At 41.9% G+C, this 25,724-nt stretch overlaps 1 protein-coding gene across 1 annotated transcript in view; it reads right to left on the bottom strand.

The window, feature by feature from the left end:
* Window positions 1-24,043, bottom strand: part of TFAP2D (transcription factor AP-2 delta) — a 56,528-nt gene extending 32,485 nt beyond the window's left edge. The window contains exons 1-5 of the mRNA XM_055330436.1: window positions 24,005-24,043; window positions 22,475-22,972; window positions 18,950-19,010; window positions 9,221-9,386; window positions 8,927-9,045 (exon numbers count right to left, since the gene is read on the bottom strand). Of these exons, the coding sequence (XP_055186411.1) occupies window positions 8,927-9,045; window positions 9,221-9,386; window positions 18,950-19,010; window positions 22,475-22,972; window positions 24,005-24,043 (883 nt within the window). The remainder of the gene's footprint in view (window positions 1-8,926; window positions 9,046-9,220; window positions 9,387-18,949; window positions 19,011-22,474; window positions 22,973-24,004) is intronic.
* Window positions 24,044-25,724: the final 1,681 nt, after the last annotated feature.

Below are 25,724 nucleotides of genomic sequence, written 5' to 3'. Positions count from 1 at the left end.
CAATCAATAAGAAAAACATTTAAAAATGCCTCATAGGGACAAAGTAAATGAACAGACAGCTAAGTTCATTAAATTCTGCTAGGAACAGTCAACTCAACTCCTTCATAACTGAGGTGCAATTTTTTTAACCCATCAAATTAGCAAAGATCAAAAAGTTGATAGCACTCTCTTTGGGCTCAAGTACAGGGTGCTCCCCTTGCTGGTGGGGTCATAAACATATAACCACTATGGAGAACAATCTTCCAATAATCTGCTAGAATTACAAACTCAAATATCTTTTGATCTTGCAACATTCCTAGCAATTTATTGAATAAATGTACTTGCATATCTGCAGAATTATTTATGTAAATGTAAGGTTACTCATTGTATAATTCACAATTTGCAATGGCTGAAGATTGTAAACATCTATATAATAATCAATAGGGAACTGGCTAAATAAATTATGAGACATTCAAACAAGGGAATACCATGAGTGTTTAAAAGAATGGACAACTGGTAAGCCCTGAGAAAAAACACTATTATAAGGTGTGCAAAAAGAACCTAACAGCAGAATAGTTTGTATAGAATACTATAATTTCTTTTAAAAATTAAGAAATCCCATGCATACATACACACATCCTCGAAAGGAGATAGAGAACCCATTTGTTTAATAGAACATTGATTTTCCTCCAGGAAGGGAGCTGAACAACTAGGGAATAGAGTAAAGAGCAGATATTTTACTATATGCTCTTTTGTAACTTTTATGTTTTCTACTATTTAAATAAATTATCTATTTAAAATCATATTAATTCAAAAGTAAAATTAATCTCTGATTCCGTTCTTAAGAGAGATTAAATTCTAAACTCAAATATTTGTTGTAAATTAAAACACAGGCAATTCCAAAATTGCCTTTGCTATTCAGCAGGATATAGACAATAACAGGAAGAACTACAGTCTATAATTTTATTAAAATACCTATGAATTTTGATAAATGTCAATAATGGAAATAAAGTAGAAACTGAGTGTTTGAAAAGCACATTAGTCAAGGCAAGAAAACTTGATATACCTATACTCACTCACTACACCTTTTCTCTTGGAAAGAGTTCATTGCCAAGTCAGTTTTTCTAGACCGTGAGTATATTTAATCCTACATAAGATGTATGAGACAGATGTAGCAGCAATGAGTGAGGAGCATCAAAGATCTGTCCTTTCTTTACATACCATACAGCATCATTGCTGAGAAGACTGTGTCCAGCTAGAGATTACATTTTCTAGTATACCCCATACCTTTGGGATTGGATGTGGCCACATGACTAGTTCTTGGACTGTGAACAGTAGTAATATGGGTCACTTCCTGGCCAAGTGGGTAAGAAGCTGTGTACTTTTGTCATCATGTATCTCCTTATTGTGAGCTCAATGAATGGGACTCCTAGTACCTAGAGAAGGAAATAACTATAGATGGAAGGACTCTGGGTCCTTGAATGAAACTGTGAGAAAATACCCCTGGTGAGGAACTCCTACATCAGACTATGATGAGAAATAAGCTTCTACCATGTTAAGCCACTGAACATTTGGGAATTAGCTGTTATAATAGCTAACATCATCCTAACCATTACAGATATTACAATCTTTACTTATAAACTAAGAAAATGAAGTTGAGTCAGGTTAAGTAACCAGCTCAAAATCTGACAAAATTTCAAAGGTCACTTTATTTGGAGCAGGAGAGAGATACTTGCTGAAGGGATAACACATTTTGCAAGTGGGACAACTAGCTCATTTTAAGTTAGAAGTTCAGGGCAAGGCCTAGAAGCTTACATTTTTTGAAACTAAAGAATGAAACAACAGCAACAAAGGATTTAAACTCAAAAAGAGGGATCCCTGGGTGGCGCAGCGGTTTAGCGCCTGCCTTTGGCCCAGGGCGGGATCCTGGAGACCCGGGATTGAATCCCACGTCGGGCTCCTGGTGGATGGAGCCTGCTTCTCCCTCTGCCTATGTCTCTGCCTCTCTCTCTCTCTCTCTCTCTCTCTATCATAAATAAATAAAAATTAAAAAAAATGTAAAAAAAACTCAAAAAGAGTGAATGGAGATTATATACAATATTGGTAAATGGTCCCCTTTCTTTTGTTGGTGTATATTCACACTCTCCTCTGTTCTATACTGTTTTGAAATACACACACACACACACACACACACACACACACACACACACAAGATTTGACCCCATCACAACAGAATGCAAGTCAAGGTATTTATGTTAATGGACATAAGCAGTGCTTTCAGAATGCCTGGTGTTGCCCAATAATGTTACATGAGCTTTTGCAAATTCAGCAGAACTGTCCCAGGAAAGCACCCACTCCAGTGAACAAAACTTCCCTCCAGCAACACTCTACAACTTTAACCATCTTGGAAAACCTCACATGAGGGGGGAGCAATGGGTAGGAATAATTACATCATTGAATCCTCATGTTTATTTTAATAACCACTGACTCTGTAAAGATTGTTCTGCAATAAAATACAGAGAGGGCAGCTAATAGAAGCTGCTGATTCATAAATAATAAACAAATAGTAAAGGTATTAGAATGAGAACAATAATATTGGCCAAATCCTTTGAATGTTTTTCAAAGATAGAAGTATTTCCACTATAGAAGATTATACCAAGATCTCCTCAGAAAGGTATGTGTTTTGGGTTAAACAACTCTAACCCACAATATTTTCCAGAGAGTAACATCTCTCTGATGTTAGAAAACCAGAATGAAACAGAAGAGAAGTCACAGCAATATGATTAAAACGGAGGAAACAAAAAGAACATCAAATTTATAATAAAGGGGGAAACAAGAAGTTATATCAGCTACTAATTATATATCTAAAACCCCTTAGATGAAGGCATATGGATAAAAAGGGAATATTATCTACTTTACATTCTGGGGACTGTGGATTCAAATTCAAATTCAAATTCATATCTCAGTCTAGTTCAAATATGTCTGTTATATGGGCCCAAAAAATCCCCACTCTAAATATCTGCTTTATCAAAGTTTTCATTTTCAAACAACTTTGTGAAGTCAGTTTCAAGTTCTTCATTCCAGCAGTTACTAGGTACAATGATATTTGTATCAGAAATGCTGTGAATTATTTAAATATAAATTTGCATTAAATAGCCCTCTCCTTTAAATTCTTAAAATAATCCCTAAAATGATTACTTTAATATATTGATTTAAGAACAATTTTAAGATGGCACTATTAAAAAAAAAGATGGCACTATTAGTTGAGTAACTCCATTTAAAAAGAAATACAGGGGAAAGTTATTATAAAACAATTAAAAACAATGATGGAAAGCCCAAGGCAAGCATGGAAATTTGGATTATTATGATGAAATTACTGTTATGCCAATGACTGGGGAAGTTTTTGAAAAACAAATGTTCATTTGCTTTTACAAAGTTTATATCATCTCTGCATGGAATGCCTACCAGTGTATCCATGCACTACTTTTTTTTTTTGGAAATTTCTACCAAAACAGAACCAATGGCAATGCTGTATTCAAATCTTTCCCAGAAGGGGGCTGACAAGTACTATGACATCATAGAAGGCTGACATTCATGAAATTTATTTCTAAGTCTAGTGTATGAGGAATAAAGCCAGTTAGATATTAGCTCATTTGTGCTTAAACCCTTTACCAAAATGGGGGTGGGGTGAGGTGTGTGACTGAATACTAACAGTATATTGGACCATCAGGATGTTTGAGAAATAACTCTATAAGAGTCTCAATCAACAGTCTTAAAAGACATTTAAGATATATCAAAATAAAAAGTTTCTACACAGGTTAAGAGACAATCAACAAAACTATAAGGGAACCTACAGAATGGGAGAAGATATTTGCAAATGACTCATCTGATAAACTGTTAGTATCCAAATATATGAAGAATTTATACAACTCAACAGCCAAAACCCAAATAATCCGATTTAAAAATGGGCAGAGGACCTGAATAGACATTTTTCCAAAGAAGACATCCAGGTTACAACAGCCAAAACCCAAAAAATCCGATTTAAAAATGGGCAGAGGACCTGAATAGACATTTTTCCAAAGAAGACATCCAGGTTACTAACAGACACATGTTCATCATCACTTACCATCAGGGAAATGCAAATCAAAGCCACAGAGAAATATCACCTTACACCTATCAGAATGGCTAAAAAGAAACAACAGGTGCTGGAGAGAATGAAGGGAGGAGAGAACACTGGTGTATTGCTGGTGGGAATGCAAACTGGTGGAACCACTGTGGAAAACAGCATAGAGGTTCCTCAAAAAGTTAAAAATAGAACTGCCCTACTGGGGGAATCATACTACTGAGTATTTACCCTAATTCAAAGGGATACATGCATCCCTATGTTTATAGCAGTCTTATTTACAATAGCCAAGCTATAGGGACAGTCCAAGTGTTCATTGGTTGATCGGTTGTTCATGTACACATACACACACAATGGAATATTCAGCCAAAGAAAGAATGAAATCTTGCCATTTACAATGACGTCGGCGAAGCTAGAGAGTATAACACTAGGGAAAATAAGTCAGTAAGAGAAAGTGAGTAAGAGAATTACTGTATCATTTCACTCATATGTGGAATTTAGGAAACAAAACAAATGAGCAATAGGAATAAAAAGGGAGAGAGACAAACTGAGAAACAGACTCTTTAACTATGAGAACAAACTGAGAGAACAAACAGAAAGGAGGGGTTTAGAGGGAGGGATGAAATAGATGATGGAGATGAAAGAAGGCATTTGTGATGAGCACCAGGTGATGTATGGAATTGTTGAATCACTATATTTTACACCTAAAACTAATATTATACTATATGTTAACTAACTGGGATTAAAATAAAAGCTTTTTAAAAAGAGAGTCATTTAAGAAAAGCTGTATTACTAGATACTGGTACTCAAATATACATATGGGTTATTGAAGAAAATCTAGGAGGGACGTCTGGGTGGCTCAGCAGCTGAGCATCTGCCTTCAGCTCAGGGCCTGATCCTAAGGTCCTGGAATCGAGTCCTGCATCAGGCTCCCCGCAGGGAGCCTGCTTCTCCCACTGCCTATGTCTCTGCCTCTATCTGTGTCTCTCATGAATAAATAAATAAATCCTTAAAAATAAATAAATAAACTTTAAATAAAAAAAGAAAATCTAGGAGATAAATGGGAAATATCAATAAGAATGGTCAAAAAATACTATTCCTTCCCATAAGAACACATATTTATAAGAAAACTGATGGACGATTTTTGATGACTAGGAATATAGTTTTAGAATTTCTGAAAAAAATTAATCTGAAATGTTGCTGGCTCTTACAATACATGTTTGACAGGAGACAAGTTTCACCCAAAGACATGGTCAGTTTAAAGTCTTACAAGCACCAACTGGTAAATATGGGGAAGTTTTAATTTACCACTTAAAATTATACAAGCAATTTTTTTTACATTGGGATAATGGCATGTTGTTCATTGTTGCAAACTTTACAAACACTAGACATTTCTGAACAGCCAGCCAGCTTTTCAGTTAACTTTTTCACTAGTCCCCCACACCCACACGACTTAGGAGTTGTCATCTCTGTGACCTAAACATTTGTCAAAATGGGCACCAGAAACAATAACACAAATGGTGATCCTACCATGAAGATTATCTAGTGTTTTCTAGCTAGTGAGTACAGTCACCAAAAGGCAATGTTTAAGACATTTCGAGGGAACTTTTTAAAAACACTTTGCTGAATTCTCATTTAAGGAAGTATGTGAGTAATTTTGCATGGCCCTGCCCCACCAAGCAAACAATCAGAGAAAGTTATTCTCTGTGGGTGCTATTCAGAGAGTCAGCAGACAAAAACCGAGCCTGAGTGGGCACCCAGGACAGCTGCCCTTTCACTAAAGAATCTGAAAGAACTGAATCAGACCCATATTAGTGCAAAAAAGGACCAAAATCCCAAAAGTACTGAAGAGAAGCATTAACTATGTCCAACTTCCAGGGGTTTTGATAAGTCAAAATTAAGTCACCATTATTCTGTATACATCTAGCATCATCTACAGGATTCCAAAGACTATGTGCCTACTGCACAAAATGGCATCTTGCTGGATGGAAAAGAGTCATCAGGTGTCATAACCAACCCAACCAAAATGTGGGAATAAAAATATACAGGAGAGTCCTCAACAACACAACTGCTCTTCAGGTCAGCCCAGCGATAAAATGAATCCTATTTTAATTTAGATGGCATATCCTTGTTCTTCAAGTATTAGATTCTTTCCATGTGCTAAGACAACTTACAGTTTTTTAAACTGTGGATCATGACTCAGTATGAGTTTTGAAATAAATTTAGTAGTTTATAATCAGCATTTAAAAAGAACACAAAAATACGGAATCATATAAAAATCAGAGAATATAACACATAGTAAAACTTTTAAGTGTGTGTGGGGGAGTGGAGAGACAGAGAGATAGTGTGCATATGCATTTGAGGGTTATAATACATGGAGAGTTAAGGGATGCAAAAGGTGCTTTTGCCTCTAAATATATTTTCCTCGGCAGCCCCGGTGGCTCAGCGGTTTAGCGCCACCTTCAGCCCAAGGCGTGATCCTGGAGACCCAGGATGGAGTCCTACGTCAGGCTCCCTGCATGGAGCCTGCTTCTCCCTCTGCCTATGTCTCTGCCTCTTTGTGTGTGTGTGTCTCTTACGAATAAATAAATAAAATATCTTAAAATAAATAAATAAATATGTTTTCCTCAATTCCATCACAGTGAGTGTCTAGAATTAAACAATAAAAAATGTATTTCTCTACATCATGAGGATTTAGGGGATTTCAAAAGCATTCAATTAAAGTGTCTGGAAAGAATAAAATCTTAGGTTTCATCAGCCAAGGCTGATGTGACTCCTCCATGAACACACGTCAAATGAATAGAACACAGTTAGCTAGATACTTCTACGGTAGGAAAGGTATGTTGAAGAGTAGATGGCAAGACCACAAAGATCATCCTAGGAGTTCACATATTTAACTTGTACTTCTTCTGCTGGCATAGATTCATGATTCCTACACAGGATACTTCAGTGCTTGGTTACCATAAAAATCAGTAAGAAGACTTGTGAATATACCCTTTTATGTATGGCTCTTCAGATATATTGGCCAGTATATTCACAGACACTACAGAAAATGGTCTTTGTTACGGCCTTTAATTTTCACACTTATTACAAATTTTATGAGAATTCAGCCAGTCCATCCTAGGAAGTGGAAAGGATTTCAAGAAACATTTAGATCAATGATCCTTAAACCTCATAATACATTACAATCATTGGGGATGTTGAAAAAAGAATAGATGCCTGGGCCATACCCCCAGAGATTGAGTTTCAATTGGTTAGGGAAGGGGCCCAAATATTTTTTATAAACCTCCTGAGTTGATTTTCCTGCAGAGTTGGGTTTAAGAGCCAATCAAGTCCTACCACTCATATGATTCTTCAATGCACTTCATTATATTCTGAGTGTTTTGTTCTATTGTTAAATAGCTATAATTATCTTCTTACTTAAATTGAACAGGAATCTGTGTACTTTTAGAATCAACCCATGTGTCATTTTTTTCTACCTCATCCTTTCTCCAGTACTCCCAACCCGTATGAGCGGATGACAGGTCAACTTCTACCATCCGTCAGTTCTCAGTATCAGCACACACAAGCAAACACATCACAAAATATAGGACAATAGTAATGGTAATACCAGTTAAATGTTGGTGGTCAATAATGTTGTTGTCATTACTGCAATTAGGGAACAAAGCAAATGTCTAGAACATGCTAGTTTACAAAGTTATACAGTAAATGGTATGAATTGATAATCTGGATAAAGGCAAGATTTTTTTTAAGATTTTATTTTTCATGAGAGAGAGGGAGAGAGAGAGAGAGAGAGAGGCAGAGACATTGGCAGAGGGAGAAGCAGGCTCCCTGCAGGGAGCCTGACGTGGGACTCCATATCCCAGGTCTCCAGGATAAGGCCCTGGGCTGAAGGTGGCGCCAAACCGCTGAGCCACCCAGGCTGCCCAAGGCAAGATTTTTTTTTTGCGTGTGTTTCCCTTACTTTTCACTTCCTATAGTGCCTTATAGACAATAGAGTAACCAAGGCAAGAAAAGTTTCACAAGTGTGTTTAGGTGAGTTTTGATAAAAAGGCCCCTTTGTTCAGATTTAAAATAATAGCATTCTGGGTTATGGAAGAACTCTCCTTTGACATTCAAAAGCTCCCCCAAAAAGTTAAAAATAAGCCTCCAATAATACCTCTTCTTAAAAGAAGTTTGAATAAGATTATGTAGTTTAGTCCTTACAGAAGAAACAAAAAGGAAAAGGTAAGTTGGGAAAACAATACCTTCTGGGAATATATTACTACCTCTGTCTCTATATCACTGGTTAACCTTAACCCCTCTGTAACTCAGCTTATCCACCCATAAAGCCATGGAACTTCACTGTACTTTAAGAGATGCCTACTAGGATTAACACAATATGCTCTCAGGCTTGGTATCCTGCCTAGACTCCTGTGAACACTATATAAAGGGTGATTACTTATCCTATAGAGCATGTTGCACTGCATAATAATTAGGTAAACCAGATTTACCTGAACTCCAAGATAAATAGTAATAAAAACGACAGTAGCAAAGCCAGTTTTTTTTGTTGTTGTTGCTGTTATTTAGAAAATACTGGTCGAAGTACTTAAATCTTGCATTGTCTTCTTTATTATTGCCAGGATTAGTATATTAAATGACATTTTTATTATCTAAGCCTTATGTTGTCTAATTTAGTTATCTTTGTCATGATTAACTGGGAAATTCACCTGTAACTGTTAACTGTCTTGCTTAATACTATAGACAAAAATGAAACAGCATAATCCTGACAAATCTGAGTTTGTTAACTTTCTACCATTACCTTGCAGAGCTGAAAAATCATACCTTCAACTAAGGAAGTAAGGAGGGTAACATTGGCTGCTTTCCGTCTTCCTGCTGGCAAATTCAGGCCAAGCCTATCCAGTTTCTCTCTCAGGCAGCGGCCCCCATTCTTGGATTTTGCTCTGCCCAAAAACAAAATAAAAACTGGGTTTTGAAAGTTCACATTCTAAGGGAATTGATGAGAGGATGTGACCAGGTGGGGAATTCAACATGAGACCGAAGGCCTAAAGGCAGAGGGCTGAGGAGTATTGTATCAGCACAGTTAGAAGACACAATGTGCCAGAAAACAATTCTTACCTTCTCAAAATGCCTCCCAGGAGTGAAGCATTGAGGCATTCAGGTGGTGAGAGGCGCCTCTTCACCTCAGCAATGGTCACCTTGTATTTGGAAGTTGAACTGAGAAGGGACAAACGGCCAGGGACAGAGCAAAATAAGTCTGTGGGGTTGACCACACATGTGCCACCTTGAAGGGGGGGAAATATATTACATATTAGTGACAGTGAGAGGAGATAATTGCACGAAAGACAGTTAACATCAAGGCACTACTTGGGATTTAGGAATACATGGCAACAACTATTCTCATGTATATGTCACCTGGATCATCTCAGAAAGCTCCTCTGAAGATGTCCTTTCAAATAACAATAAAGATTTTATCCTTCAAATATCATATAAAACATGTTTGTGGGGTTACAATTTTTAGCAAAAATTAGCATCCTATCTAGTGTTGGCTGGCTCATCAGTGCTAATTTTGACATATACACACACAAAACACACTTCAAAGAACCCCAAACTCCACCAGTTAACCCCACAGAGGGTATGTATTATTTTTTCATTTCTCTATGAGTATGCACATATGTGCAATATAATATATACAATGGATGGATATATTTTACCCATGACTTACTATGTAGACAAGAGTTTTGAAATCTCTTTTCCAAATTGTTTGAAAATGTCCATCTCTTTTTGCTTATCCACTTACCAACTGTAGGTACTGGAATAACTCAGTTTCCAGGTACCACCAAAAATAATCAGCCCATTGTCATAAATTTTCAACCCATGTGGGTGTGGATGATAGGTCACATCTCTCTACCACATGCTAAGACCTCAGGATCGGCATACACAGTCAAATACAGCACAGGACTTAGAACGTAGTAATGGTTACATTAAATGTTAGTGGCTAATAATATTATTGCTTTGGTTGTTGTTATTATCATTATTACTATTAGGGAACAAAGCAAAGATAACTGCTAATAGCTAAATCACCAAAGCAATTTTGCCATCCTAGGGCCCCTAGAGCAGAATCCTTTTGTCTCCAAGCTCCAGAAAGCCCCTTGAATTTTGCTCTCCTCTGGGATAACAGAGTACATTCCCTAACTTCAGGCACCTAAAGTAGACTTGAGGACCCAAGATGATAATCATTGAAGAGAGTTTCCTGCTGCCCGGTTCTCCCATACTGCAAAAGTCCTGAGCCAAAGTCCATACTGCTAACATGGTGGCTACACAGCCCTGACATTTAAGGCTGCCTCTTCATGCATTGAACAATCTGAAGGCCAAGCTTATGAGGTTCATTGGCAAGTTCAAATTCAAGGCTTGCTTTCCTGAGCACACATTTGGTTTCTTCAACTATGGGAGATCTTAAGACTCATCTCCAAAAAAGGTCAAATTCTATGGGAGAAAAGAGAAAAAATAGGTGGAAGAAGAAAAACAAGCAGGAGAGTGTTGCCCAAAATCTTTTTACTCAAAGGGACCACCCTCAACTGGCAGCACTGACATCTCCTGGGAGCTTGCTAGAAATGCAGAATCTCAGGTCCAACTTCAGACATTCTGGGTCAGAATCTGCATTATAGCAAGATCCCCAGGAGGTTCATGAGCACATTAAAGTTTGAGAAACCCTGGTCTAGGACTTGCTACTTGCCTCTCACATAGCTCCTTCCCTCCTTTACTAGGCCGCTCAGGTACAATGTATTGCTGAGGTTTCTGGCATTCAGATTTAGGTGTGTTCTCTGGGCACTGTGGCTAAGGAACCTGGGAGGATATTTAAAAACGTGAAGGGGTCCTGGATCTGAGTGGAGAGACAGGTTAACTTTACCTCACTCTTAAAGTGTTTCTACCCCTGTACTACCTGGAATTCTTGGAGGCTGTCCTAGAGTCATCCAAGTTTCCCCTAAAAGTATTGGGACAAATGTCTTTCTCCTTGACATTGGTAAGGCTGGTGATCATCATTTGGGAGAATGATCTCCCAAAACAGAAGAGGGGATATTGCAAATATTGGAGTAGCCAGCCTTCTCCAAACTGGAAGACAAGTCCTGTACACTTGGCTAAATTCCCAATCTTAGTGTCTGGAAACTGGCCCTCAGTCTGAAATCTGAGAGGTCACAATCTGTCAAACTGTCAAACTGAAATCCTTTTCCTGGCATTAAACTTGTGGTTAACATAGCAGAAAACCATGCAAATGCCTTCCTCAGGAGTTCCTGACACAAATTCACCTGGGCTTCCCCAATTTTCATTGTCATAGAGAATTTTAAAGCTCATCGTCATCATCATCATCATCATCATCATCATGATAGTTTTCCCAGATTTGGGGGCCTGGAACTACCATTATCCTTTCATTGATTCTCTCCCTTTGTACCTACAGATACAAGATGCATTTTACAAATAAACTCTTGTATGGCTTTTCAAAACTTGAGATGAACAAGAATATATCAATGAAGCTGGCTTTTAGCATCATACTGTCAGGCTCAGGACCCTGATAACTTTAGGACTTAGGTCATTGTGGGGTCATGTGAAGCAAAAACATTAATAAATCATGTCTATATTAAAATTCAAAGAGCCCTCTTCTGAAAATGGGCCTCCACTCACAGTCATGGAATCATAAGCAAATTTACATTCTTACATAAGCCCTCTTCACTTGTACGATAGCCAAGACACAACTGAGGACACAAGGAATCTTATCCAATGGTTCTCAAGTAAATTATGAGAGAAAAATATTTGTGCATGTGTTACTTTCCCAGCAAGCCAAGGGAAAAGAAGGACACAGTTTTAGACCTTTTCTAATATATAGTGGGTTAGAAACCTAATTTAGGGAGCCACAGAAGAATACAAAAGATTTTTTTGGGGGAAAAAAAGGAGTTAAACCTGGCTTTCTCCAATTGGAAAATTGCCCCCTTTTGGCAAAGTGAATCCCATGTGCTGAAAGCCAGCTGCTCCCAGGGAAGTCACTGGATCTGCTACCTAGCCAAGTGCTATCTCCCCGGGCTCCGGGTCTTTCCTGCATCCAGGTTGGGCTTTTGGCTTATGCTCAAATAAGCATTTATTAGGTAAGTTACACAGGCTGCATATTAAGAGTATGCTTTATGCACACACAAACTGCCTGAAGGATTTATTTTGTATTCAGAATTAGCCATCAACTCTAGAGGCTTTTATTTTTTATGTCACAGCATCTTTAAAGGGAATTTCTGTTGCTTTGATAGTTGGCATTGCTGCAGCCTTGGGGAACTCTCTCATCCTGGCTAAAGATTTGGCAACTTGTAGAATTTACAGCAGCATGGAGAACCTGGTATCTTTCTTCGCAGTGGTTTATTTTTGGGGGAGGAAGAAAAGAGTAATGGGTCAACATAACCAGATTTTTGCATTTAGAATGAAGGTCCAGAGATTCTTTAAGGGGATCCGGACCACAGATAGCAATGATGAGATTTCAAAGGAAAGTTAGGAGAGTTGACCATGCCAAGCCATTTACAGTACTCATCTCCAGTGTTACCAGGTGAAGTCCTTCATGGTGCCTTTGTTGCATGTTGGCTCTTATTGAAATTATGTAGCGTTCATTCTATATCCAGCACTCCAGTTAGAGATGTCTCTGGCCCCACAATCCGGGTATTCATAGTGCCCAGAAGTAAAACTTCTATGGAGGGTACTATTTTCAAAACTGAAATTTGGAGATAGGGCTTCCCATTTCTAGTGACGCTCTAACTCAAATCTGTAGCTGTAGAAACAGGCATAAGAAATCAGGTACTATCTACTTAAGGTCACCAGTCTAGAACATGACTATCATAAAAGGGATAACTTTGCCATAGCTACAGGGAAATGTCAGCCAAAGAAACTGCAGGGGACAAAACTAGGCATGAAAAACACACAATGCAGATCCTTCAGCTGCCTGAACTTGTTTGATCTCATGAGGCCAAAGAAAAACCAGGCGGGGCTTTGTCCTTTCTGGTGTGGCCGGAGACACCTGGCCCTGGGTTGTCAGACACAGTATGGTCTGCGAGTAAGAGGCTGGCCAACTCAACGGCCCATGCGACCTTTGAGGAATAACTCTGAGCCTCGGTCTGTCCTTCTGCAAAATGGGGATGCTCGCTCCTGCTCCATTCACTTCCCCAGCTCGTGAGGAGCAGCAAAGGAAAATGCACGCAACCGTGCTCAGCAACCTGAGTGAAGCCCACTCAACTCCGCCACTGTGTTGAGCACCTACCACGTCTCAGGGGTGCGAGCTGCGGGGCGCAACAGGATCCCCACCCATCTTTTGCGCCGCTGCGGGATATAAGGACAAGCGCCGACGCCTGAGCGCGCTTTTCCTCGTCTCATCCAGGCAATTAGGGCAGAGGAAACAGCCACGGCCGGCCGTCTCCAAGGAACCGTGGTTCTCCTGGCGCCCCCAAAGCTGCCTCTAAGCCACGTGCCCCCTCTGGGTGCCTTCCTCTCTAAGAGAGCGGGTGATGGCTGGAGGCCCCGCGCGCTGGGCAGGTGCGATCGATACCTGGCGGCTGGCTGGCGGGCGCCCGGCCCTGACGCGCAGCCTCTCCCTCTCCAAAGCCGCAGCGCCGCCCCACTCCCCGCCGCTTCGGTGTTGACATAATTAGACCGAATCTTGAGAGCAAAATAAATGTTCTGTTCGCCTTACAGCCAAACAGATGTTTACAATTCAAATGAAAGAAATACAAACGGCAGGGATTTTTTTTCTCCCCTTCTTCATCTCCAGTGATCGCTCGTTTTTTTCTGACACATTAAAAATGTGTAAGCGATTATAGGAGTTTCCTGTCCCTGTTTGTTCTGCGGGTGCCTTTCTGTGAGGTGTGCGTGTGAGCTGGGTGGGGTAGGATCATTCGCTGCTGCTTCCTCTCCAGCCCTTCGCCCTTCTCAATCCCAAACCTCCCGTGTAATCCCCTCGTTTCTCTTCCCCACCCCCCGCAGCAGATACTAATTGTAATCAAGCAGCAAAGGGATAGTGGTTTAATTGCAATCAAATAGGCCTCAAATGATGCATCAGCCGCTAACTGAGCTGTTTGAGGGAAGGATATACCCTTACAGGTATAACTGGATTACCAGGTTTGAACACGCTCCTCCCAGCGCAGATTCCAGGCAGAACAAAAGAAGGGAGGTCTGCACTAAGAGACTTACTGGTTTAATGTGGCAGTGGGTGTGTAATTGTGTGTGTGTGTGAATCAATCCCCATTTCTCAATGCAGGGAGTGCTTTGATTCTTGTTATTTTCAAAGCAACAAAGAAATGAGAGAGAAGGCAGTAGGCTAAGGAAAAGGTGCTCCCCTACCCCCGCAAAAGAAAAAAAAAGGTTTTTAAGAAATCATGCCTATAGAACCTTTGGTATATGAATTTTAGTCTTCATATAAAGAAGATTGGATTCCAAATCTGCAGCATCTGTATTTGGGGACTAACGAGGCAGGAGAGGTGTGTTTCTGCTGTATTTTCAAAATGGATGAGCTTTAGAGATGAGTTTTGGCGATTCTAGTAAAGAGAGATTCTGGGGGCCCTGACAAAAGAAGAGGAACAAGGCTTCCCACCCTACTCCAATGTAACTCCTTCTGGAAGCCGCTGAGAGAGCCCGAGTCTCTTTCTAACTCGAGTTCCAAAGCTCAGGGCCCTCGCAAAACTGAAAGCGCAGAATCAGCTCATCCATCCTCCTGCCCAAGCAGCCTGTGGGCAGCCAGCTGTGGGGGCTGTAGAAGGGAAAAGCGGTCAGGTGCATCCACCCAGTTATTGGCAGACTGGGTGATTGATGCTAAACTCCATTTCACAGAAGCATTTTTAAAAAATTAAATCAGATCTGACAATGTTTGTACCTCAGCGTAAATGCCTCCTCCTTGGCGTGCCAGTCACCTCTAAGCAATCTGACAAACTCCAGCTCTCTTAAAACGTGCAGAGTTCAGATCATATTAATTCCCCAAAAATGTTTTGATTCAAAGTAGTTTGTATTTTGTGTAGCCACGGGCAATCCGGAAAGCGCTCCTGCCTGCCCGTGGCCGGGTCCGCTCCCTCTCCGCGTGGCCCAGAGGCTATGGCGGTATTTAAGCGTCTGAAATTAGCCTGGGGCTGCAAGGCAGAGTGATCACAAAGCGAAACAAGGGCGCTTCCCCTCTTCACTTTTTTCATTTTTTCTTTCTTCCTTTTTTTTTTTTTTTTTTGAGTTTGCCATCCCGATTTCTCAAAAAAGACCAGGACCAAAATGTCACTTCTCACCCAACTATGGGAAAGCTGAGTCCTCTCGTCTCACCTCCATCCTCGTCTGAAGGCCACAGCGCCCTACCCAACTGAACCCCTACCCCCGCCATTCCAATCTAGACCCATTCATTATTAGCATCATCATCATCGTCGTCGTCGTCATCAACATTGTTCTACTATTAAATTCTCAGAGCAAGAAATGAAAGGGACCAGAGCCTGACAAAGGGGAGGAGGCCATGAGGGAGCCTCAAGATTCATGGGGAAAAGAAGAGTGGGTTTTCCTTTCTTTTTTTAATGATTAAAAACACAGACGACTCCTGTAAATAGAAGCCTCATTTCTTCAAGAGATGCCTTTTGAAACCCAGTATCTGAATATTCAACGAAGGCAAAGCTCCACTCTGTACGTACAACATTAATATGATCTCTGCAGAATTTGCTACTCAGAAATATTAACATATCAAAGCCGAAGCCGGAGGCGAGAGAAGCTATCGATACTCGAGCGCAGGGTAAAGTAAAGATTATTGGTTCTGATGGTTGGAGTGGCGGGGCTGCGGGCAAAATCGCGCACACCATTAAGCGAGAGTGCGCGCGCGGGAGCTGTACCTCCGAGGCGGTGGCAAATATTTTATCTAGGTGGTAATTACCTTGCCGCTGCCCCTCTTAGGCGCTTTCTTTGGCTACCAGGCCTTCATTAGAGGCAAAAACAATATGACTGCCACTTATCGAAGTGAGTCAGAGAAGTGGTATTTTGTTCTTTGCAAAGTAAATAGAAATGGCCAAATTTAAAGAACTGAGCACCTCCCTCAACCCCCCCACCCTCAACACCACACACACACACACACACACACACACACACTGCAAACCAGGATAGCCTCTCCCTGGTGAACTCATGTGGGCACTTTGTGGTCTTTCTTCTTGAAGAGTACTCAGGAGACTTTGGAAGTGAAATCTGTTTTGTTCCTCCCCACAGTAAATTCTGGAAATCATTGGAAATGTAAGTTTATCAGAGAACTTAGCAGGGGGAGGAAAGATAGCAAAAAGTTGTGCTTTTCAAGAAATCATGTTTCCTGTGGAGAGTCACCTGTAAACATGGATTAGAAGAGAAACAGAACATTCCTATCTAAACAAAACATTACACAATATGGCAATAAGGCAGACTGCCTGACTTAGTGTCCTTCTGAATTGTGATGAACAAAGGTGACTTGAGCTATTTGTAGTAAGAATACAGTGCACCACCAAGACAACAGAGAGAAGGGGCTTCTTTAGCTCTTCTTCGAAAATGGAGAGTCCTGAGTTGAGGGGCTGGGCAGACTCCTGCAGGATGTACAAAACCTTTTAAGCAAGACTTCCTTGCTATCCATTTGTAAATTGTCATGAACATTGATTGTTTCAGAGTAACAGACGCACACAGACACACACTTGGTCTCCGGGGTTCAACCAAATTAATTGGCCTTTCTCTAAGACATGTGGAAATGGAATAAACTCAGCAGCTAAATTCTGAATTCCTTTGCAGGGTGGGGGGTGGGGGGAGGAGGTCTGGGGTTTAGTCAAACAATACAGATAAAAGCCCCAAGTTACCGCCCCTTTTTCTTTGGAGCTATGTTGGACTCCTAAAAGATCAATATTTGGTTTAAAATAACAGGATCCACACTGATTTTTCAGGTGAAACGAAGTGACACCGAATCCTACAAGAACAATAAAGCATTACCTAAGGAAGACCATTTCTGTGGCCCTCATAGGACAGGACCACAGTTCCCATTTTGTAGTTCCCCAAGAGCCTAGGCCTTTCTTGGTGGTGGTGGGGAATGCTGAGGGGGCGTCCCCTAAATCTCCAAAAACTCAACTGATTACCTAGCCACCTCCCTTCCAGCTCCCGCCCTCGGTCTCAAATAATTCCCACCCTCAGCCAGCTACTGTAAGATCTGATGCAATTTCCAAGCGTTGAGAAGGTGATCGAGGAGCCAGCGCCGAACTGAGCGCGTCTACCGCAGTAGCGCCAGCCGGGCTCTGGGAGGAGCCGGCTCTGGGCGCTAATTAGTGGCGCTGTCCTTCAGCACCACCGACATCTCCGTGCGCCCTGAGCGCTCAGCCTCACCTTTAGCGTGACCGCCTCAACAGACCCAGATCAGCATGTCTCACCAGACACCTCTCTCACTATGCATTTTAACCCCTCCCTTGAACCGTATGTGTATTTTATTTCAATTCTCACCAGTCTTGGGACTATTTCATATCGCTTCAACATGGCTGAATGTTAGTTAGCCTGGCTGACAAGCCTGATGTTACTCGTTAAAAAAAAAAAAAAATCCTTATGGAGCAACACTAGTGTTTTTTTTTTTTTTTAATAGTTTCCAATCTCCATTGAGTGAAACAACAGAGTTGAAGGGCTATTCCAAGTACCCACTATGACAATTGTCCAGTTCCAAAAGAAAGGCAATCTGTGTTTTCTTTTCTCCTCGATTTAAATGGAATTTCATATCGGACACCCGGTTGTAAAGCCTGCAGTTTAAACATGAAAGAATCCACTTCTTTCTTCGGGAAAGCAGTGGAATCTTTCAACAAGCTTTGAAAGGGATGGGCAGGGACTGGAGGACATTTATTTGGTGCCATCAGAAGTGATTCGGTCTTTAGTAGTTCAGTAACTAAAGACAACTGCGGCCCTGGAGCTGGAATTAGCCCTGGTGAATAGGCCACATCTTATTAATTCGTATGAAGTTGGAATAACAGCTGGTCCCCTTGCCTTGTGTGCTCCTCGGGTTACTCAGCTTTGCTAGGAAAATAAGCTTCAGAGGCTCTGGGTACAGTTAAGTGGGGAAGCCAGCAAAATCTGCACTGCCTTGAGGCCCTTAAAATGTCATAGTTCAAAACCTTTTGTCAAAATGGAACATCTGAGATGCAGCCCCCCTCAGTGTCTGAGCCAAAATCAACAGCTCTCAACTCTTGCCTCCCCCCCCCTTCCAATTCCATGGGTAACTCTGGATTCAGATGTTTTCCTCAACAGATGGGAACAAGAAAGCTTTATCCGGTACAGTTAACACCACCTCCTCCTCCCACCTCCCTTAAAGAAAGAAATGTTCTGGACACTTAGAAAAATAAGGGCAGCTACAATATTGGTGTTTCATTAGCCTTCCCTGAAGCCTCAACGAATCTAGCCTTTCATAGAATCCTTCAAAGCCTCAAGCTAACACCATCACCTCAATCACCCAGGCTGTGGCTGGCACATTTAGGGCTAAAAGGGACCAGAAATTCTGCTTGAGGATGTGGTGATAGAGAAAAGAGGTGTGAGAAGGATTTTTTCCCTTTCTTTTCTTTTTTTCTCCTCCCCCAACCCCTCAACTTTGATTTTGTCACTGTTCCATGAAGAACAACAAATTGCTTCTATCACAGCTCTTTGGGGCACAGGCTGGGTTCAAGCCTCAATGGAGGATGGGAGTATGCCTATGTGGGACAAAAGTAATTGACCATGAGCAGTTGTTTTCTTAATCATCAGACAAGGGATCTGATGCTTAACAGCACCACTAGATCTTCAAAACAAAGTAGCAGATGAGAGAAGAATGTTTCATTTTAACACATCACTTACCTCTTCTTATCACTCCACCTTGACCGTTGAGAACAAGCCCACACTGGGCTTCCACGGAACCCTTAATAAAAGAAACACAATTAAAAGCACTCAAAGAAATACTAATAGGTATGACCACATGAGTTCTCTCAATCTGTCCCATTCCCGAACTACTATCCCCATAGTAGCCATTTGAAAGTGACCATTGAGCTGGAGCAAGTTTGGCAGCACTCATGATTTTAAGGGGAAAAAAGTACCAGAAAAACCACAATCTAAAAGTTGTATAAATCTTAAGGTATGCATTTTGCAGTACCATACAATATTATACTTCAAAGCACCTGAGTGCCTTTCATCTTGGCATAAGGGAATGAGAAGCCCTTTGAGTCCCCATCAAGGCACATACCACATATATAGACAGTTTCCACGGCACTTTCTGCGTGGAGCAAATTATACTAAGAGTGTCAAGTCTGGCACTGTGGGTTTCTTGGGAGCTCAGAGGAGCCATTTCAAGTGCAGGCTTCAAGATATCTGATGTTGGTTCTGCTTTACCACAGAAGTAGGAGTATCCTACCCAAAATATGTCTTAGAGGGGAAACACCTTCAGGCTCACCCACAGGAGATCCTTAGGCTCCTAATGGATTGAGGGATCATGTGAGCTGGGAAGAAGGAAAGGGTTTGCTGATTTTTGATTAAGAAAAATAAAAAATTTCTCTCTCTTTTTTCCCCTGAGTTGAAATGTGTTAAAGGCTCATTTTCCTTTACAAACAAACGAGGTATTGGACATGAAAGAGGCCTTGAAGGGTGTTAACCTACCCAACAGCCCGTGAAGAGTTAAGTAAATGCGGAGAGAGTCGGTGCATAATAAAAACCCACTTTACAAAACAACCTTTACAGCCCTGGCTCCCTTTCGCTTCCCCATTTTCACCATATTGAGGCAGGCCTGTAAGACCCCCTTTTCAACCTACTCACGAGCTCTTTCTTATTTTAAATGTTCTGCCTTAAAGTGATTATCAAATCAATATGAAAAAAAAAACTTGGAGACTGAGCATAAATTAAAGCGGTGATGGGAAAAGGTGTGACAGTTTCCTTTGTTGGCCATAGCAAATCTTTTTAGGGGACTCAAAGATGGAACTGAAGCCACAAGACTGTTTGCATCTGTTAGGCAGACTTAGACCGCCATGCAAACCATTGGACTTTCACTTAAAATTCTGTGCAGGGAAAAGTATATTTACATTTGTTGCATTTGAAATGAGGCATATGCTGATGAATGTTTTAAAAAGGAAGAAATAAAAGGAGAGAGACGGGTTTCTCCCACACATCCCCTCCCTATTTCTCTTGTTAAAAGTAGCTATTACTTTTTTTCTCTTTCTTTTTGATTCTGCCAACTAAATCCAGCAGGAGTGGAAGAAAATAACTTGCCAGATTTACAACTTGCTTCATATATATACATATATATGTATATATATATATGCATATACACACAATGATATATACATATATAGATATGTCTTAGACATAGATACATAAATATATCACATATCATACTCCTCAATTTCTTCTAGGATCTTGAAGTGTTCCTCTCAGTATGAATATTCCCTCAGTATGAACAATAAGCTGAAGAAAGACTAAAAATATAAAACAGACTGAAAAAAAAAAAGTCTCAAAATATCCGAACTGTAGAGGGTAAAGGGCCCCAAGCCTCTCCAAGAGAATGAACCACTTTCCCTCCCATTCTCTGGCGCACTGTTAAGATGTTTATTTTCTTAGAAGAAACGAATCTTGGTCTCTACACTTAACAAACTTTCCCCCCTCATAAGTAAAACATGTTGTTTGGTCGGATGACATTGCATAAATGACCAGTTGAATGGCACTAAGTCGAAAATTGGATAAACTACGGTGTTCTTTTGCACGGGATTCGCTCTTTGTCTGGTGCTTGCAAATGTTCTAATCCCCTCTTTTGAAAAATGCCCGGCTTTGTGCCTAGCACAGAAAAAAAATTTGTACAGATACAAAAAAATCAGCAGCAGACGCGGCTATTAAAAGGAGTAAATAGGTTTTAGTTGAGCTAAGCATTGAATGGCAGATTTTTTCCCCCTTGAGACATAAGGGGATCCTTGTGAAAAATGTAAAAATGTTCTGAGCGTATAAAATTATTTTGTGAATATAAATGTAGAAAGTCAAGGTTTATGGAGCCAAATCTCTTTTCTTGTGTGCCGATCTTGTGCCCACGGCTCTTTGTTGGGACAGTAAGGGCTTTCACTTTAATTTTAAAATAATCTCTTGCTCAGAGGTAAATGAGGGGAAAAGATTTTCTGTGCGCAACAAGGGATCTCTTACGTCTCCAACTCGTGCTTTTGGAGTATCTCCCCTTCGTTGTGGAGACTGTGGAGAGGTGGCCAGCTTTGTGCGGACTGAAAAAGTAGGGACTCAGCTATTGCTGTCCTTTCAGCCAAAAGAAGCTACAAATTTACGTCTTTTGAGATCTTTTTTGAATATTTGTGATTTTATTTGTTTGAAGAGTGGTTGTGACAATATGCTTGCAAAATTATAAATTCTATTGTTGGCAAAGAATGGGCAAAAATACATTAAGAAAGAAAGCAGGAGAGAGATCATCTGATTGATGGCCTCCATAATATCTTCCTTCCTTCCTTCCTTCCTTCCTTCCTTCCTTCCTTCCTTCCTTCCTTCCTTCCTTCCTTCTTTCCTTTTCTCCTTTCTTCCTCCCTTATTTCTCTTCTCTTTCCCCTCTTTTTTTATTTCATTTCCTTCTTTTTAAGAAATTGTATCTGACGTAAAAGTTAATAACCTGGTGAGGAAAATAAAGTCGTCAATTACCCAACTGGGTGGTGGGATTGAATGCTCCTTAAACAGAATTAGGCTCAAATCCATAACCTGGTGGAGTGGGTTGTGCAGATTCTTTGGGGTAAATTTTTGAGACTTTCCATTGGCGATTCTTTACTTCCCACAGCAATCTAGTACGTTCGGGGAAACTTTTTCTAGAGTCCAACAAAGTCGCAGAACAAACCAGTCCCCCAATTCTTAGTAGTTTCCCACGAGCTCAGTCTGGGACAAACACCTGGGACACGCGGGTAGACCCAGCACAAGGCAGAGATTGAGGGTGCGCAGATCTAATCGGGTCTTACTCAGAGCCCAGTTGGCTCAACTGAGCCTCGGTGATCTTCTCCACCCCATCCCCTCAGGGATAGAAATGAGGATTCACGACCGACTTCTGTATAGACCGACTGAGAGTGGGGGCCCTGAGTTAGCCAGACTCTCAGGCGTCCAGGTGAAATGCCTTGATCCAATGAGAGTGACAGAACGGCACACCCCTCCTCTAATTGTTTTTATAACTTTCCATAATAAGTGGTGTGTGTGTGTGTGTGTGTGTGTGTGTGTGTGTCAGAGAGAGAGAGAGAGACAGAAGAGAGGAGAGGAGAGGAGTGGAGAGGAGAAGAGGGGAGAGGCGGCCTACAGTCAGCCTGCACCGAGGGGGGGGGGAGGGCAAAGAGGGGAGGGCGCAGACAAATTCGCCGCATGCTTATTTACCTGCAAGTCGTCTGCTCCCGCGGCGGCCAGCCCCAGGCTGGGCCCTGGCAGGAGTCTTTGATCTGGGTGCATTCCATACTGAGAGCCATGGCTCATGAGGGACAGGTCGTGGCGGCGGTAGGCATCGAGGCAGCCCAGCTCCCGCCTCTGCTCGTCCAGGCAGGACGACTTGAGCGCCCGCGCATTGTGCAGGTTAATAAAGTCGGTGGGCTCCCCGTGGTGGATCTGCTGGTAGTACTGTTGAGAGTGGTGGAGCGAGTTCAGAGAGTAGGCGTCGGGGGTGACGGCCGGGTGGCTGTGCTGAAACTCGTAATGGAAGGACTGGTGGTGGAGCGGGGTGTACTGGTGGTTAGTGGAGAAGTAGGGGGACGCAAACTCGGTGCCGGTGGTGGAGTAAGTTAAAGGAGAGGAGGAGGAATAGGCGACAGTGGAATTGGCTACGGACTCCAGACAGCCAAGCTGCATCAAACGGTAGCTGTTTGATCCGTCGTGACGTATCTGGAAGGAAGAGGGGGAAAAGGGAGAGCAGAAAAACTTGAGGTTTGTCATTTTGCAACCGAGGCGCCGCTCTCCCGGAGCCAGGAGCTTTTTCTGGCTCTGCAAGGAGAGCGAGCACGCAGGGCTGGGGCCGAGCCGCAGCCCCGGCTCCGCGCCTTTGCCAGAGAGCCTTTGCGAGCAGGCGGACTGGGGGTGGGCGGCCTCGTCCTCACAGTCGAGAGGGCGGAAAAAAATCCCCCACCCTATATAGGTGCGGGTGACACAGCACACCACACACACACACACACACACGCGCACGCACACACACACACACACACACACACAGCCCCTGCCTAACTTGCACGGGGAGCTGGGCGCTGGGAGCCAGGTTTGCCACTGACTCCGGGACGGCGGGGCGCAGACCCAGAGTCCCCACGCTCAGAGCGCGGGCCGGCGCCTCGCCTCTGCAACCGGATCCCAACCTGGGGATTCCGCGCCTGTCCTTGCTGAGGTGTTCCGCTAGAGCTGCTCAAAACCATTATCCATATATTTTACAAAATCCAGTCTGTGCAAAGCGTTCAACTTGCTCATTCCCTTAACCATTTGGGGCAAGGAACCCGACCCCCCTCTTTCTGCTTCACTTTTCCTAAGAATAAGCCCATTCCAAAAGGGGTGCGTTGTTCCCCACCCCCCTTGTCCACCTACCGCCCCCCCCATCAATCTCTTTACTTTTGCCTTTCTGAGTATCTTTTTTTCCAATCTCTATCTCTTTCTCCTCACCCCCTCCTCCCTTTCTTTATTATTAGGATTATGTTTTCCCCCTCATTATGGCAAATGTTTCTTAACGTGGCAGAGAGTCGCCCTTCCTGGCGACAGATGTCATAACGAACTTTCTCCCCTTTCCTTCCTTAACTTCCCCCGAAAGCCAGATTATAATTAAACGTAACGGTCCAATATAGATTAGAGACAGGGGAAGCTGCCACCGCCGCAGCCACCGCCGCCGCGGCCGCCACACACACGCGCGCTCAAAAAAAAAAAAAAAAGTAATAATACCTCGGCATCGTGGACTAGTCCCGGAAAGGTAGTTGACATGTTGGGTTCTCCGAAAGCTTACGATGCAATTTCCCCCTCCAAAAAAAGAATCGGGAAAAAAATCCAAACTTCTTGTATTTTCCAATTTTTTTTTTAAGGAAAAAAAATGTTCTATAGATAGAGATCTAAATTGTAATGGCTTTGCCCGGATCAGATAGCTCCTTGCCTCGTACCCACTTAAAAACCTGTAGGAACAAAATTTTCCCTCTGCACAAAAGCAGCTCCCTGGAACAGATTTTGTACTTGCTGAGTATTTCTTTGGCTGATGTCGTAGGTCCCTTGGTAATATAGAAGTTTTGAAAATTAAGCATCAGCACTGAGAACTGGGAGGACAATAGGCAGAAGAGATTTATCCCAGGAGACAAGGAATAAATATTGTATCTTCGCCTAATAAGGAACTGGAGGTTCTTTCAACATTTTTATCCATTTTTTCCAACCTTTATCATGCTTTTCTATACCGACTGAGGTGGGGACTCATCTCTACAGAGAGCATTTGCACACATTTTATTGTGAAGATAAAGATCCAGCCCCGATGTGTGTATATTAGAGATAGAAATATATATTAATTAAAGCTTCCTTTTACACGAGTAAGTGTTCATTCCTATTGGTTCCACTCCCTAGATGCTGAAAGCTGCTTTTTTTCCAACAAGCACCCAAATCAATTTCACCCAGATTGGGGTGTCTGTCTTTCCCCAAGTGGAAACAATACTGCTCTTCCCATATTTACATCGAATTTGGGTTCTTTTCCCTTTTTTTAAGGCAACACCCTGCGGTAGCTTACACTTTCAGCAGCTTTTAAAATAAATAGCCACGGTGGACAGCCCAAGTTTTCATCATAAAGAAATGGTGTAACTGGCAGTATATTTAAGAAAAATACAAGAGAATAAAGACGTGTGACAAGATTCTACATTTAGGTAAAACGTTGTCTTGCACTCCCCAACCCAGCCCATTTTCCCCTTCTTTTGTGTTTTCCTTCTTTCCTGTCTGAAACAGTGCTGGATGGGGGTTGTGGGGGTGGGGGGGGGTTGTAGACCATTTAACAGTGACACCAGGTATTTGAATACCATTACTCCAAAACAACCCTTAATGTTTGAAAGTTATATTTTACAAAGGGCAGGAAGGAAGCAGTGCACAACCCTGTCTCTTTGGTGGATTTCTCTACTTTCAAACAGTATTTGAGCTTTACTTCATTCAAAATTCAGCTTTCTTCACCAAGTGTTCTAGCACCTGGAGGGGGTAGTGGTGGCCACCTACCCGCAATACTGAGGCTTTGCAAAGTCCGCTCTCCAACCTTGTCTCATAAGAACTGGCTGGCCCCACAGACTCATCTCAGAGATAGAAGGGGCAATTTAGTCTTAATTGCCATTTCATTTGGTTAGCTTTTAAGTGTTTAAGCTGAGAAGGTGTCTTAATAATAAGCCGCAGGCAAACAGGCATGTGGCTTTTTTTTTTTTTTTAGGTCGGGGTTTGGGAGGGTTTATTAGGATCTGCTCATGCAGGCTAACTGGGGCTGTCACTCAGCGCTCTTTGCTTTATATAAATGGACAAAGGCACACGACAAGAATTGAAATGCACTGTCTGAAATGGAGATCCGTGATGCTTCAGCCCTGCACAAGGGTCAGCAGCCAACACTTGCTCCCTTTTTCAAGGTGCGCAAGTGCCCCCCGCCTTGAAATTCTGT

Source organism: Nyctereutes procyonoides, unplaced genomic scaffold (assembly GCF_905146905.1).
Source record: "Nyctereutes procyonoides isolate TBG_1078 unplaced genomic scaffold, NYPRO_anot_genome, whole genome shotgun sequence".
NCBI lineage: Eukaryota > Metazoa > Chordata > Mammalia > Carnivora > Canidae > Nyctereutes > Nyctereutes procyonoides.
The sequence above is the reverse complement of the archived record's forward strand: the minus strand, read 5'-3'. Positions and strand labels throughout refer to the sequence as shown.